This window comes from Balaenoptera ricei, chromosome 3 (assembly GCF_028023285.1).
Source record: "Balaenoptera ricei isolate mBalRic1 chromosome 3, mBalRic1.hap2, whole genome shotgun sequence".
Classification (NCBI taxonomy): Eukaryota; Metazoa; Chordata; class Mammalia; order Artiodactyla; family Balaenopteridae; genus Balaenoptera; species Balaenoptera ricei.
The window spans coordinates 63,924,364-63,941,561 of NC_082641.1; the positions used below are offsets into that span (position 1 = coordinate 63,924,364).

General features: G+C 41.7%; 1 protein-coding gene across 2 annotated transcripts in view; it reads left to right on the forward strand.

The window, feature by feature from the left end:
* THBS4 (thrombospondin 4) overlaps positions 1–17,198 on the forward strand; it is a 51,014-nt gene that overhangs the window by 19,769 nt on the left and 14,047 nt on the right. For both annotated transcript variants that reach the window (XM_059916651.1, XM_059916650.1), the window contains exons 5-11: positions 2,120–2,228; positions 2,619–2,701; positions 3,038–3,089; positions 3,310–3,512; positions 4,942–5,079; positions 6,710–6,778; positions 14,701–14,853. In XM_059916651.1, the coding sequence (XP_059772634.1) occupies positions 2,120–2,228; positions 2,619–2,701; positions 3,038–3,089; positions 3,310–3,512; positions 4,942–5,079; positions 6,710–6,778; positions 14,701–14,853 (807 nt within the window). The remainder of the gene's footprint in view (positions 1–2,119; positions 2,229–2,618; positions 2,702–3,037; positions 3,090–3,309; positions 3,513–4,941; positions 5,080–6,709; positions 6,779–14,700; positions 14,854–17,198) is intronic.

Below are 17,198 nucleotides of genomic sequence, written 5' to 3' on the forward strand. Positions count from 1 at the left end.
ATAATAATGTAAAAACTATGAATCAGATACTAGAATTTGTGCTTGAAACATAGGAAGCATTTTCAAGCAGAAGTTTCAAGAAAGCTAAAATCCAAGTTTAGAGAGAGGGAGAAAGAGTTGTATATATATTTAGTGTAGATTTATAGAGAGAGAAAAAAATTAATAGAGAGATATGCCAAACTTTATTTCTGAATCCCCAGAGTAGCCCAAATAGTCAGAATGACAGTCAGAAATTGTGTCACTGACATTTCAGAAATTAGTCTCCACCACCAAATAAGTCCATTTCTAAAAACCAAGGTCATCAGAAATAGATGGAATTTTTTGGAATTTTGTCCAAAAGTTCTACCTCCTTAGACTATCAACAAGGACCACAGTGCTCTGTCTTCATAGTCACCTTCCCAGTCAGTCAGTCAGTCAGTCAATTAGTCAGTCAGTAGGCACATTCTAGGCATTAGACCAAACAGTCATGGCTCTGCCTCCATAGAGCTTATGGTCTGATTCCAACAAAATACCTGTTATGTAGCACGTGTTGCATACATCTTAACTTAGCTAAATGAAAAAGCAGAGTCCCTCTGAAAATCCTTAGCATGCTCATTTCTAAATAAGAATGATGACTTTATGTTGCCAGTTAACATAAACATTTTCTATCATACATATGTAAAATAGTGTGTACAGTAAAAGCTACAAAATTAAGGGATGAGGAAATTGACTATGACTAACAATGAATGATGGATATAAACCAGTAATGTGAAAATATATGAAAATATACATCACAGAATATACAGTTTAATATCACTAATTATTAGAGAAATGCAAATCAAAACCACAATGAGGTATCGCCTCACACCGGTCAGAATGGCCATCATCAAAAGGTCTACAAATAATAAATACTGGAGTGGGTGTGGAGAAAAGGGAACCCTCTTGTACTGTTGGTGGGAATGTAAATTGGTACAGCCACTATGGAGAACAGTATGGAGGTTCCTTAAAAAACTAAAAATAGAACTACCCTATGACCCAGCAATCCCACTACTGGGCATATACCCTGAGAAAACCATAATTCAAAAAGACACATGAACCCCAGTATTTATTGCAGCACTATTTACAATAGCCAGGTCATGGAAGCAACCTAAATGTCCATCAACAGAGGAACGGATAAAGAATATGTGGTACATATATACAATGGAATATTACTCAGCCACAAAAAGGAATGTAATTGGGTCATTTGTAGAGACTTGGATGGACCTAGAGAGTGTCATACAGAATGAAGTAAGTCAGAAAGAGAAAAACAAATATCGTATATTAACATATATATGTGGAATCTAGAAAAATGGTACAGATGAACCTGTTTGCAAGGCAGAAATAGACACAGATGTAGAGAACAAACGTATGGACACCAAGAGGGGAAAGGCGGGGGGGGGGGATGAATTGGGAGATTGGGATTGACATATATACACTAATATGTATAAAATAGATAACTAATGAGAACCTACTGTATAGCACAGGGAACTCTACTCAGTGCTCTGTGGTGACCTAAATGGGAAGGAAATCCAAAACAGAGGGGATATATGTATACATATAGCTGATTCACTTTGCTGTACAGCAGAAACTAACACAACATTGTAAAGCAACTATACCCCAATAAAAAAGAAAGAAAAAGAATATACGGTTTATTCATCCTCATAGTCCAAGGAAACCAGAGACTTTGCTAAAACCTGGATCCAAGACACCCTAAAAACAATAGTGTTTAAAATTGGGGTCAATGTCTTATTCATTACAGTCTAAACTCCATAAACAGACAACTCTTAAGAGGCTCCTGCCACAAAAGAGCTTGTTTACCACGAAGGAAAACTGCCTTTTCTCTTCTCCGAGTCACCTTCATGAACTCTCAGACCACGCTGGATGCCAGCACTCTCCTAAGCTACTGGTTTCTTCCATATTTGCATCAGTCAAAAGGATAGGGCTGGCAGGCTTCAGGAAAAAATGCAAAACCACAAAATTATGTAAAGTGTCAGAGTCCAAGTATTCAGGCCTACTCTGTGATGAAAATTGTGTGCATCTGCAAACTCATTGGCTTTTGAATGACATCAGCAATGTGTGGTATGAATCCGATTTCTTCCAGGACTCCTTGGAAGAGCTGAAGTTGGCGGTGAGAGGCTCGCTGTTCCAGGTGGCCAGCCTGCAAGACTGCTTCCTGCAGCAGAGCGAGCCACTGGCCGCCACAAGCACAGGTGTGGGCTCTTGGGCAGTTTGCATGCCTCCATCAACACAAACCCCCAGGCCCCCGGCTGGACTGGGTACCATCCCAGAAAGGTGGGCTGTCGGCAGAGCAGCCCTACAGGATCATGTACCTACAGAGATGAGGCTCTTGTGCCAAAGTCCAGGGCAAGGAATATTTTCATTGCACTTTTATTGGTATAATTCATAGGAATTTGGAGTAACCAGCCCAGTGGCATCATTATCATTATGTTTTAGATGAATTAAATGAATTTTACCCCAAATTAAATTCCTGTATCTTAGGTTCTTTGTCTTGATGATCTCTGGGAAATCATTTGTTTTTGAGTCACTGTAGAAATAGCTGTCACTGACTGAATGCTCCTTACCTTCTGCTATTCCTACAGGAGACTTCAATCGGCAGTTCTTGGGGCAGATGTCACAACTAAACCAGCTACTGGGAGAGGTGAAGGATCTTCTGAGACAGCAGGTAACAAGTAGGACATACCATCAGAGAAGGCCCAGTCTAATCAGAGAAGCTCTTTGTTGGAGTTAATGGAGCTGCAGACCTGCAGAGGCAGGGAGGGGACCTGGAGCCTGACCCCAAGTGGCCCCGTGCAGCCTGCTGCCCTGGGGCTCTGAAAATGGGGGACCAGCCTGTGATAAACACACCAGGGCTCCATGCAGAGTGGGAACTACCAAGAGCTCCTTTAACACTCCTTTAAGTACTGCTTAATAGTTTGCTACTCATGGATTCTTTCACTCCTGGATTATACATCAGGAACTCCTTTTCCATCTTTTTTTTTTCCCCTTCCCATTTCTAAAGGTCAAGGAAACATCATTTTTGCGAAACACCATAGCTGAATGCCAGGCTTGCGGTAAGTGCTCTTCTAGTAACTGGTGCATTCTGAGTTGGACCAGCAAATGCCGACTGATGACGGGCCTGGGTGGGTGAGGCTCCACTGGCGCTGGTTTCTGGAGGTTTGGCACAGAGGCGGAGGGAAGGGAAAAGAAGTTCACTGGGAAACTAAACTTGATTCTGTATCAGCTCTGTTTTCTTGGTGGTTTATAAGCCTGTGGATGATGGTTTTCCTCTAGGTCCTCTCAGCTTTCAGTCTCCAACCCCCAACACTGTGGTGCCCCCCGTGCTCCCAGCATCCCCGACACCCCCAGTGCGCCGGTGCAATTCCAACCCGTGTTTCCGTGGCGTCCGATGTACCAACACCAGAGATGGCTTTCATTGTGGGCCCTGCCCCGAGGGCTACACAGGAAATGGGATCACCTGTTCTGACGTTGATGAGGTAAAAGTTCAACTAGATAGGATGGGGCTCCCTCAGTATCTTGTACACCTGACAGCTTATGGAAAAAGAAGCCATGTTGATGACTAAGGGATGACTTGGGTTGTCCTCCAGGCTACATAAAAACTACTCCCTCAGGAATCCTTAGAGATCTGTGAAGATGGGAAGGAGGAGGCATGATGCATAGTTGTGGCTGTGATCATTACATCTCCCCTCCGTGGTTCCCACTCTTCCGGTTTGTGTTGCTACAATGCTGAGATTTCAGCCTTCAACTCTAACATTGATTCTTTCTCTTAAGCAGTCTCTGTGACAATTGTGATTTTTCCACACATTTGCAAACGTGGGAGGGGAAAGATCTGGGTAAGGGTATATTTCAGGGGTTGCAACTGATTGCTTCAGGCTTTTTAAAACAGAGGAGCAGACAGGAATCTCAAACCAATAAGACCTTTTGAAGAGGCCCCATAATCTGTGAGTAACCAAAAGTGCCCAGAGATGGAGCCAGAAAGACATACAGCAAATGCGGGCTGTTTGGCCAGCTGGCAAAGCCTCTGAAGGACCATGGTTAGCCAGTCACTGGTCCAGTCCCAAAACAGTGTTCACAGTGAGTAGCAAGGCTGCCCCCAGAATGTGCCTTTGCCCTCCCATCAGGCCAGAGGAAGGCTGGAAGGAGCTTTCACACACATGGATCCTGCAGGCTTGTGGTAGCTGATTACCTCCCCAGGTAGTAAGCAATTAAGATGGTCTCTAGTCATCCCTCCACTGGAAGAACATCTGCACATGTTTCACAGAACTGCATCTGGTTTTTATCTGTAAGCTGGAATTTTCCTCCTTTTGAAAGGGCAGGAAGTGGTCATGTTTTTTACATTAGTTGGACTGGTTAAAAACAAAACAAAACAAAACAAAATCAGAATGAACCTCCTAGACTGTGAGAGCCTAGGAACAGTCATGGACTTGGTAGGGCACAAAGGCAGGCACAGACCCTGATGAATCACATCTTACTCAAGAAACAACTGCCCTGGCTTTGTCTTCTCAAGGTCTTTTTGTTTGAGTAGTTGGTTCCTTTGGACTCAACTAGTAGCCAGCTGACAAGTGGTCCAGGAGCACTGTCCTCTCACAGAGGTTTTAAAACTCCAAGTTAGAATATCAGGGAATTTGCACTGGGAGGTAGACTGGTTAACATTAAGGACTCTTTCCACTTGGCTGTGCGTGATTCTATAATATAGCAAAAGCCCACTACAAGGAAACCTCCAGACCGTGTGGGTCAGGGATTCTGTGAGTAACTATGAAATTGGAAGCCTTTATTGCCTTTGATCATGTCGAGCACCAAAAAATGGGTAGTTAAATGAATCCCCAAATCTGTGCAAATAGATGAATGGAAGTTTGAGAGTGTTTTCTTCAAGTGGCTAAAGAGTGAATTTTTCTTTCTCTCTAGTGCAAATACCATCCCTGCTACCCAGGCGTGCGCTGTGTGAACTTGGTTCCTGGCTTCAGATGTGACGCCTGCCCGGTGGGCTTCACAGGGCCCATGGTGCAGGGTGTTGGGATCAATTTTGCCAAGACAAACAAGCAGGTGGGCTGAAGTTGTGGCCTTTTAATCTCTAATTACCAACAGAAAACCTTTGGTTGGTTCCCACCTCTTTCCATATAACCCTTTACCTCCCTGAGCGGCCAAGGGTGTGCGGAATGTCCTCATGCACTGCGGGTACATTGGGAAGTTTTCCAACTCATTTCATCAAGGCTAGTGAGGAGGAAGCTAGTCAACTGGGATAATCGAGGAGCACTAGGAAAGCAGTGAAGGGGGTAATCCTGGATATGTGGCATGATTCAGCCTTATTTTGTTGGTAGTCTTTTGAACATTTTGTCCCACCAAATAACTTAAGAACTGGGGAAACAAATAAAAGCTTTGAAAAATTAGGTCACTTTCATAGAGTCATTGTTGCTGATCAGAAGCTGTTTTAGAGATGAGAGGATTTCAAGAGTAGAAATAATCCCCTGAGGAAACCTGCCTTTCTTCTTATATAAGCCGTAAATTGCTGTAAAGCACTCAAGCACTTTGTGACAGTCTCCGTTTATATCCAAATGTTCTACTATATCCTGGCCATTATTTAACTGACTGACCGTGAAATTCTTTTTGATGTTTTCAGCCCTTAAAAATGGTTGGTCTATAAATATATTTTACCACTTTAGGGAAATTACTAGCTTTAAAGAAGGGCAGAGGTTCATTATTTCCTAGCAGCCTATCAAAGGATTCTAGAGGGCATCATTTTTTAGACTAGAAAAAGGAGCCAAGCTCGACACACAGGAATGACAAGAAGCCATTGGAGTAATGACCTAAGTTTTTCTTCCTCTTCTCTAAAGACAGAATCGCCAAGACTAAGCTAAGGAAAATAGACAGGAAGAAACAGAAGGTGCTTTATGTAAGCTAGGAAGGAGCCCTTCCGTGGATTTCCAGAATATGGTAGAATGAACTCAAGTCAAAGGGAGCCAACTTGCTAAAATTAAACAACAAATTTTAATGCATGACCAATATCAAAAGAAATAAAAGGAAATGTGCAGTTTCGAGAAACAAAGAGGGAACTCAAAATCAGAGCTGTGGGTGGAAACTGATGTCACAGCAGCTCATGGGAGGTGGGAGATGGTTTTAGGTCCTCCAAGTGGGAAACTGGGGTTCAAGCACTATGTGGGTATAGCAGATGTAGTCTTGAACCTTTAGAAAGACCTAATACCCCTGAAGAAAGCCAGAAGGCTTAGAGAGCTACCCTACTCATTACAAGGAGATGAGAAAACTTTCTTAGCCCCCCAAAATCAACAGGAAGCTTGATGTCAGCTTTGGGACATGGTTGACAGAAATGACAGTTGCCCACAACAAATCAAAACTCCAAGCTTGTAAGACATATAGTCATGAGCTCCGAACCTATGTTACACACAGGATGCAGAAACAGAAGCCCCAAAATTGACATAAAAACCAGCCCTAGAGCAGTAAAATCCCCAGGACCCTGGCTAATATCACTTTGTGAAGAGACTGCAAAACTCAGGGCAAGTGGGACACCCTCAAGCAAAAGCAGGGCCACTAAGGATATTCTCTGATCACCAGCCTACCTGAAATTCCATGTCCTCGCTTCACACAAAGATGTCAAAACAAAGCAAAATGTATTTGTCTTTCTACTTAAACAGTGTCCCTTTAAACTTCTCTGCACTAGGTCTGCACTGACATTGATGAGTGTCGAAATGGAGCGTGTGTTCTCAATTCTATCTGTGTTAACACTTTGGTGAGTATTTTTCATGGCTCTTGTTATCGAAGACCAGTTACTAAAACAAGTATGTGTACGTAAATCATAACCCTAAAACACATGGAGAACATATGGGCATAATATATTTGATTTGCAAGTGAGGATAAAAGTTTATGCTGAAAAACAGTTTTTAATGTAAGAGTAATTTATAAGTAATTTTCTATATAAGAATGATTTTATATGGGAATTCCCTGGTGGTCCAGTGGTTAGGACACTGCGCTGTCACTGACGAGGGCTCGGGTTCAATCCCTGGTCGGGGAAATAAGATCCCGCAAGCTGTGTGGCGTGGCCAAAATAATAATAATAATAATAATTTTATAAATGCCAAATTTGTTCTTTATCTTCTCTCAAAGTTGCAGTGTTGGGTTTTGTTTTATATATATATATATATATACAGCAGGTCCTTATTAGTCATCAATTTTATACACATCAGTGTATACATGTCAATCCCGATCTCCCAATTCATCCCACCACCACCACCACCCCCCCACCGCTTTCCCCGCTTGGTGTCCATACGTTTTTTCTCTACATCTGTGTCTCTATTTCTGCCCTGCAAACCGGTTCATCTGCACCATTTTTCTAGATTCCACATATATGCGTTAATATACGATATTTGTTTTTCTCTTTCTGACTTACTTCACTCTGTATGACGGTCTCTAGATCCATCCACGTCTCAACAAATGACCCAATTTTGTTCCTTTTTATGGCTGAGTAATATTCCATTGTATATATGTGCCACATCTTCTTTATCCATTCGTCTGTTGATGGGCATTTAGGTTGCTTCCATGACCTGGCTATTGTAAATAGTGCTGCAATGAACATTGGGGTACATGTGTCGTTTTGAATTATGCTTTTCTCTGGATATATGCCCAGGAGTGGGATTGCTGGATCATATGGTAATTCTATTTTTAGTTTTTTAAGGAACCTCCATACTGTTCTCCATGGTGGCTGTATCAATTTACATTCCCACCAACAGTGCAAGAGGGTTCCCTTTTCTCCGCACCCTCTCCAGCATTTGTTGTTTGTAGATTTTCTGATGATGCCCATTCTAACTGCTGTGAGGTGATACCTCATTGTAGTTTTGATTTGCATTTCTCTAATAATTAGTGATGTTGAGCAGCTTTTCATGTGCTTTGTGGCCGTCTGTATGTCTTCTTTGGAGAAATGTCTATTTAGGTCTTCTGCCCATTTTTGGATTGGGTTGTTTGTTTCTTTAATATTGAGCTGCATGAGCTGTTTATATATTTTGGAGATTAAGCCTTTGTCCGTTGATTCGTTTGCAAATATTTTCTCCCATTCTGAGGGTTGTCTTCTCGTCTTGTTTATGGTTTCCTTTGCTGTGCAAAAGTTTTGAAGTTTCATTAGGTCCCATTTGTTTATTTGTGTTTTTATTTCCATTACTCTAGGAGGTGGATCAAAAAAGATCTTGCTGTGATTTATGTCAAAGAGTGTTCTTCCTATGTTTTCCTCTAAGAGTTTTATAGTGTTCAGTCTTACATTTAGGTCTCTAATCCATTTTGAGTTTATTTTTGTGTATGGTGTTAGGGAGTATTCTAATTTCATTCTTTTACATGTAGCTGTCCAGTTTTCCCAGCACCACTTATTGAAGAGACTGTCTTTTCTCCATTGTATGTCTTTGCCTCCTTTGTCATAGATTAGTTGACCATAGGTGCGTGGGTTAATCTCTGGGCTTTCTATCTTGTTCCGTTGATCTATGTTTCTGTTTTTGTGCCAGTACCATATTGTCTTGATTACTGTAGCTTTGTAGTATAGTCTGAAGTCAGGGAGTCTGATTCCTCCATCTCCGTTTTTTTCCCTCAAGACTGCTTTGGCTCTTCAGGGTCTTTTGTGTCTCCATACAAATTTTAAGATGATTTGTTCTAGTTCTGTAAAAAATGCCATTGGTAATTTGATAGGGATTGCATTGAATCTGTAGATTGCTTTGGGTAGTATAGTCATTTTCACAATGTTGATTCTTCCAATTCAAGAACATGGTATATCTCTCCATCTGTTGGTATCATCTTTAATTTCTTTCATCAGTGTCTTATAGTTTTCTGCATACAGGTCTTTTGTCTCCCTAGGTAGGTTTATTCCTAGGTATTTTATTCTTTTTGTTGCAGTGGTAAATGGGAGTGTTTCCATAATTTCTCTTTCAGATTTTTCATCATTAGTGTATAGGAATGCAAGAGATTTCTGTGCATTAATTTTGTATCCTGCAACTTTACCAAATTCATTAATTAGCTCTAGCAGTTTTCTGGTGGCAGTTTTAGGATTCTCTATGTATAGTATCATGTCATCTGCAAACAGTGACAGTTTTACTTCTTCTTTTCCAATTTGTATTCCTTTTATTTCTTTTTCTTCTCTGATTGCTGTGGCTAGGACTTCCAGAACTATGTTGAATAATAGTGGTGAGAGTGGACATCCTTGTGTCGTTCCTGATCTTAGAGGAAATGCTTTCAGTTTTTCACCGTTGAGAATGATGTTTGCTGTGGGTTTGTCAGTTATGGCCTTTATTATGTTGAGGTAGGTTCCCTCTGTGCCCACTTTCTGGAGAGTTTTTATCATAAATGGGTGTTGAATTTTGTCAAAAGCTTTTTCTGCATCTATTGAGTTGATTGTATGGTTTTTATTCTTCAGTTTGTTAATATGGTGTATCACATTGATTGATTTGCGTATATTGAAGAATCCTTGCATCCCTGGGATAAATCCCACTTGATCGTGGTGTATGATCCTTTTAATGTGTTGTTGGATTCTGTTTGCTAGTATTTTGTTGAGGATTTTTGCATCTATATTCATCAGTGATATTGGTCTGTAATTTTCTTTTTTTGTAGTGTCTTTGGTTTTGGTATCGGGGTGATGGTGGCCTCATAGAATGAGTTTGGGAGTGTTCCTTCCTCTGCAATTTTTTGGAAGAGTTTGAGAAGGATAGGTGTTAACTCTTCTCTAAATGTTTGATAGAATTCACCTGTGAAGCCATCTGGTCCTGGACATTTGTTTGTTGGAAGACTTTTAATCACAGTTTCAATTTCATTACTTGTGATAGGTCTGTTCATATTTTCTGTTTCTTCCTGGTTCAGTCTTGGAAGGTTATACCTTTCTAAGAATTTGTCCATTTCTTCCAGGTTGTCCATTTTATTGGCATAGAGTTGCTTGTAGTAGTCTCTTAGGATGCTTTGTATTTCTGCGGTGTCTGTTGTAACTTCTCCTTTTTCATTTCTGATTTTATTGATTTGAGTCCTCTCCCTCTTTTTCTTGATGAGTCTGGCTAATGGCTTATCAATTTTGTTTATCTTCTCAAAGAACCAGCTTTTAGTTTTATTGATCTTTGCTATTGTTTTCTTTGTTTCTATTTCATTTATTTCTGCTCTGATCTTTATGATTTCTTTCCTTCTGCTAACTTTGGGTTTTGTTTGTTCTTCTTTCTCTAGTTTCTTTAGGTGTAAGGTTAGATTGTTTATTTGAGATTTTTCTTGTTTCTTGAGGTAGGCTTGTATTGCTATAAACTTCCCTCTTAGAACTGCTTTTGCTGCATCCCATAGGTTTTGGGTCGTCGTGTTTTCATTGTCATTTGTCTCTAGGTATTTTTTGATTTCCTCTTTGATTTCTTCAGTGATCTCTTGGTTATTTAGTAACGTATTGTTTAGCCTCCATGTGTTTGTGTTTTTTACGTTTTCTTCCCTGTAATTTATTTCTAATCTCATAGTGTTGTGGTCAGAAAAGATGCTTGATATGATTTCAATTTTCTTAAATTTACTGAGGCTTGATTTGTGACCCAAGATGTGATCTATCCTGGAGAATGTTCCGTGCACACTTGAGAAGAACGTGTAATCTGCTGTTTTTGGATGGAATGTCCTATAAATATCAATTAAATCTATATGGTCTATTCTGTAATTTAAAGCTTCTGTTTCCTTATTTATTTTCATTTTGGATGATCTGTCCATTGGTGTAAGTGAGGCGTTAAAGTCCCCCAATATTATTGTGTTACTGTCGATTTCCTCTTTTATAGCTGTTAGCAGTTGCCTTATGTATTGAGGTGCTCCTATGTTGGGTGCATATATATTTATAATTGTTATATCTTCTTCTTGGATTGATCCCTTGATCATTATGTAGTATCCTTCCTTGTCTCTTGTAACATTCTTTATTTTAAAGTCTATTTTATCTGATATGAGTATAGCTACTCCAGCTTTCTTTTGATTTCCATTTGCATGGAATATCTTTTTCCATCCCCTCACTTTCAGTCTGTATGTGTCCCTAGGTCTAAAGTGGGTCTCTTGTAGACAGCATATATATGGGTCTTGTTTTTGTATCCATTCAGCAAGCCTGTGTCTTTTGGTTGGAGCATGTAATCCATTCACGTTTAAGGTAATTATCGATATGTATGTTCCTATGACCATTTTCTTAATTGTTTTGGGTTTGTTTTTGTAGGTCCTTTTCTTCTCTTGTGTTTCCCACTTAGAGAAGTTCCTTTAGCATTTGTTGTAGAGCTGGTTTGGTGGTGCTGAATTCTCTTAGCTTTTGCTTGTCTGTAAAGCTTTTGATTTCTCCATCAAATCTAAATGAGATCCTTGCTGGGTAGAGTAATCTTGGTTGTAGGTTCTTCCCTTTCATCACTTTAAGTATATCATGCCACTCCCTTCTGGCTTGTAGAGTTTCTGCTGAGAAATCAGCTGTTAACCTTATGGGAGTTCCCTTGTATGTTATTTGTCGTTTTTCCCTTGCTGCTTTCAATAATTTTTCTTTGTCTTTAATTTTTGCCACTTTGATTACTATGTGTCTCAGCGTGTTTCTCCTTGGGTTAATCCAGTATGAGACTCTCTGTGCTTCCTGGACTTGGGTGGCTATTTCCTTTCCCATGTTAGGGAAGTTGTCGACTATATTCTCTTCAAATATTTTCTCTGTTCCTTTCTCTCTCTCTTCTCCTTCTGGGACCCCTATAACGCGAATGTTGTTGCGTTTAATGTTGTCCCAGAGGTCTCTTAGGCTGTCTTCAATTCTTTTCATTCCTTTTTCTTTAGTCTGTTCCGCAGCAGTGAATTCCACCTTTCTGTCTTCCAGGTCACTTATCCGTTCTTCTGCCTCAGTTATTCTGCTATTGATTCCTTCTAGTGTAGTTTTCATTTCAGTTATTGTGTTGGTCATCTCTGTTTGTATGTTCTTTAATTCTTCTAGGTCTTTGTTAATCATTTCTTGCATCTTCTCAATCTTTGCCTCCATTCTTATTCCGAGGTCCTGGATCATCTTCACTATCATTATTCTGAATTCTTTTTCTGGAAGGTTGCCTATCTCCACTTCATTTAGTTGTTTTTCTGGGGTTTTTTCTTGTTCCTTCATCTGGTACATAGCCCTCTGCCTTTTCATCTTGTCTATCTTTCTGTAAATGTGGGTTTTGTTCCACAGGCTGCAGGATTGTAGTTTTTCTTGCTTCTGCTGTCTGCCCTCTGATGGTTGAGGCTATCTAAGAGGCTTGATGGGAGGCTCTCTGTCTTTAATTTTTGCCAATTTGATTACTATGTGTCTCTCAGCGTGTTTCTCCTTGGGTTTATCCTGTACGGGACTCTCTGCGCTTCCTGGACTTGGGTGGCTATTTCCTTTCCCGTGTTAGGGAAGTTTTCGACTATAATCTCTTCAAATACTTTCTCGGGTCCTTTCTCTCTCTCTTCTCCTTCTGGGACCCCTCTAATGCGAATGTTGTTGCGTTTAATGTTTTACCTGAGGTCTCTTAGGTTGTCTTCATTTCTTTTCATTCTTTTTTCTTTATTCTGTTCCACAGCAGTGAATTCCACCATTCTGTCTTCCAGGTCACTTATCCGTTCTTCTGCCTCGGTTATTCTGCTATTGATTCCTTCTAGTGTAGTTTTCATTTCAGTTATTGTATTGTTCATCTCTGTTTGTTTGTTCTTTAATTCTTCTAGGTCTGTGTTAAACATTTCTTGCATCTTCTCGATCTTTGCCTCCATTCTTTTCCCAAGGTCCTGGATCATCTTCACTATCATTATTCTGAATTTTTTTTCTGGAAGGTTGCCTATCTCCACTTCATTTAGTTGTTTTTCTGGGGTTTTATCTTGTTCCTTCATCTGGTACATAGCCCTCTGCCTTTTCATCTTGTCTGTCTTTCTGTGAATGTGGTTTTTGTTCCACAGGCTGCAGGATTGTAGTTCTTCTTGCTTCTGCTGTCTGCCCTCTGGTGGATGAGGCTATCTAAGAGGCTTATGCAAGTTTCCTGATCAGTGTTGGGCTTTTGAATGAATGTTTATTGAATAAAATATTATCATTCTAGTATTTTTTAAATAGGAAGAGCTTTTTAGTTTGTATTAATAGTTCAGTATTCCAAAATATGCATTTTACTTGTGACAACACAATTCCCATATGTGTTCATTATTTTCATAGAACTTCTCAGAAGTCATTTGTATTAAATTAAAATGCTTAACGCTTAGTGGGTTGAAATTTTAACTAATCAGATATGGCTTTTATTCCTGAAAGTTCCTGTTGACTCTTTCCAAGATGATAGGTGTAGCACAGTAGAGTGTCAAGGAAAGAACTATTGGCTCCAGGTATGACTGCTTCTCACTTACTGTATGTTCCTGGGAAAGGTTTTTAATCTCTAGGTTCCTAGTTTCCTTATATGTCAAAGAATTTTATAATTATCAAGTCACTTATTTTAATCCTCACAACAAACCTGTCAATAGGCACTATTATTATCCCCATTTTACAGTTGAAGAAACTGAGGCACAGGAAAGTTAAATAATTAGGCAAAGGCCACACATCTCATAAGACATCCAGTCTGGCTGCAGAGCCCTGTTCTTATCCACAATGCTGCCTAGGAATATACTGGGACTTATTGCTTCTTAGCTTTTTACCAGGACAAAGCTAGTCTGCCGAAATGGATTTGGGAGACACTGACATGAAGGTAATAACTAAAGCCACTCAGGGGGAGGAAAAGTAGACAGTGGAACTGTCTACAAAATAGAACTCTAGAAAACTTCAAAAATGAAGAAGTAGGCAAAGGAAAAAGAGCAGAGAAGCAAAGAAAAGGAAAGAACTGACCAAAGGGAGTCTTCCAATGAGGCTGACAGATCACGAAAGATCATTGGAGAGAATTCCCTGGTGGTCCAGTGGTTGGGATTCTCCCAGGGCCTGGGTTCAACCCGTGGATGGGGAACTAAGATCCCACAAGCCCTGCAGTGTGGGAAAAATAAAATAATAATACTTGGAAAGCATCTTTTGGATTCAGTGATTCAGGAGTTGTGAGTGACCAAAATCATTGAATTGTATAGTTTACGTGGGTGTCTTTCATGATATGTAAAGTCTATCTCAGTAAAGCTGTCTTAAAAAAAAAAACCAAAAAATGTCAGGCTTGCCCTGGAAGTGCCATCGCAGTGGAGCTGACAGCTCATTTGCCAGGTTTCTTCCACAGCACCCCACCTCATCAAGAATTCTCAGTGCAAGGCCAACGACATTTCTCTGTTCCTTTGTCACTTGATTGTTAAAAACAAAAAAGCCAAATGAACATTAAAAAAATTTTTTCTCATTTGCTTTTTAACCAAACCATGTTCTTTGTCCCCAGAGTAAATTTTCTCACTCCACCTCCCAGGACTTCATTGGAGTTTTCAGCCCTTTCCTCCTTGCCCTCCACAGTGGAGCCGGCAAATCAAAGTGGCTCACTGGCCAGCCTCTGCCTTCGATTGTGTTCCTTCATGTCTCCGTGGCCTGCTGTGGCTTCCAGTCTGGTAGTGTCTCCCCCAACACTCACACAGTGTTATAAGACATACACATAAGCAGAGGCAGGCATGGGGCTCACTTCATTCTGGCATCATCGAGTACATGTAAAAATAGACACAAGCGCCGTACCTTTGTTCACAGGTCTGAGGCCCTGGCTCACCGTCTTGCTCTGCTCCTTACAGGGATCTTATCGCTGTGGGCCTTGTAAACCAGGGTACATTGGTGATCAGACGAGGGGATGCAAAATGGAAAGAAGCTGCAGGAATCCGGAACTGAACCCTTGCAGCGTGAACGCACAGTGCATTGAAGAGAGGCAGGGGGATGTGACATGCGTGGTAAGTTGTTTGCTACTTGCTTTATCATTTTCCCCCTTACATTTGAAACACCACCCCTCTCCGGTTTCTACTTGCTTCAGGGTAAAAGTACTCAAGAATGAAAGCAATTCCATCACAGTAAACAAAGGATGTAGTAATAGCAGAGTCAGCTGAGTTTGTGGGGAGCAATCTGAAGTCCACCTAACCATCAGCCACCCTCTTTCTCTCCCTCTTGGCCGTGGGTCGGCACCATCCCCTTGGGCACCCCGGTGGTGGAGCCCCAGCCCCCAACCACCCTCTATGGAAGGCCCGAGAAGTGAGCAGCCGGAGAGGAAGGAGCCTCCTTCCCTCCCTTCCGACTGCTGCCCTAGCTGCTTGTTTATATGAGCACACTGATGCGATTCCTTACTGTCCTCACCCTGAGGACATCCAGTTTCAAAATCTGGCCTAATACTCCAGGAGGTGAGCCTCAGTGGAGGGGTGGTGGGCTGCTCTTATAAGCCCTGGGAGAAAAACCTCCCATCTTCCGCAGCACCCTCTGTTCTCTGTGTCCACCTCGGCCAGGTTCAGGAGTGGCTCAGTGGGTGCTCACTCTCCTTCCCATGCGGTTCCCCACCAGGGAGCCGGCCCGGGGAGGAGGAGGTGGGTAGAGGGCAGGGCACTTGCAGCCTTGCAAGGGTCTCCCGCCAGGCCGGCGTGTAGTGGGCCCTTGGCGAGGAATGGGGTTCATTCCTGCCATCCATCCTGCCCCGGAGCCCTGCGGGATCCTAGGCGCTGCTAAATCAGCCGTCTTCAGCCGCTCACCTCCTCCTTCCTCCCCAGGGAGCCAGGCCCTTTAGAGTTGGGGGTTCATAGGTTCATGGCGATCACGCTGAGCGGCAGGATGGATCCTGGGAGACTTTTTCTCTCTTCTTTATACCTCAGACTCAGACTTCCTTACCTTCATGTTCTCAGAATTTTCTACAATGGGCATATCACTTTCAAATAGGAAAAATGAGAAGAATCAAAACTAAGTTAGAGAAATAACTGTAATGACACCAGCTCTCTCCAGCAACACAGATAATTTGTAACAAGATACTGATGAAGGAATGAGCTGGGTTCAAGGGGGAGAAAAAAATCAACAGTTCCTCTAATTCCTGTTGATGGGGCATGTTTATTCCCACTGAGAGGCAAGCGTATATCTATGTTTAAATCCTCATTTTCTGTGAACAAATTAACGATTCCCCTGGGATGGTGGGAGATGAGGCTCTTAATGTGGTTTTGAATTTGTAATAAGGCACAGTGACAGATGGTAAAGGATTAATACACTTGGTGTGACTACTAAAATAATTTAATCTGCCAGAAAATGGCTCATTAAAAACATACTTGTTCCTAGAGGAAATCTTTTCTTCATTAAAATGAGTCAAGGACCATACCCCATGGCTGAACTTTCCAGGCCTTCTGAAGGCCCTGCTGAAGCAATTGAACAGAAATAGGTGTAGTTACTGGGAGGGGTGTCTTTGGATCCTGCCTTCTACATCTCTGGTTGCAGAAGGGGGGTGCGCATGATTGAGAACAGACAGGCTACAGCTTAGGAAGTCACTGGTCTTAAATCACCTTATTTTGATTAATGAGGGCAGGAAATTTAACATTTACTCATGTAAAGTTTCTTTCCTTGGCCCTGTTCCCCCGACTCTTACCCGCCCCTGCCTTGCTGGTTCCCTGTCATTTTCCAGGCCCCCTTGTCTCCTGTTTCTTCTGCTGTTCTGCCTGCCTCTCCTCGGGCACCCATCCTGCTCCTGAGCTGAGCTCCTAGGTACCACCTCATACCCAGGACACCACTTATGGAAGGATTTCCTTTCTCTTGGGTTTATCATTCATCCTTTAGCCAGGCCAACTATATGGAATATCAGAGGGAGAACTCAAAGTGCATGTTAACCAAATACATGTGGCAGAAAACATTGAACTGGGACAGTCTTGAGTTCAAGTCCCAGCTCTGAGACCTTGGGCAAGGCACTTAGCCACTCTGAGCCGAGTCGACTCTTTTGTAAAATGGGATAGTGATGACCTTGCAGCCTCACTGTAAGGACTGGAGAAAATGCCTGTAGAGTCTGGTATAGAATAACTGTTATTTTAATGCCTCTTCTGCTGACAGTGAAGGCTTGCTCTCAGCAGCTGGTGGTGGCACGGAACTAGGGTAGACTTTTCCAGAAATGTAGAGAACATGCAGACCCAGCACTACACCTGTGGGAATCTTCACCTGTTTAAAGATATGAGTGGAGGTAAAGCACTTTGGAAGGTTCCTGCTGCGGTGGAAATTGATCTAGAAGACCATTAGATTCAGAGATACGACTGTGGCTCCAGAATGCTAAGGAAGGGGCCACAGC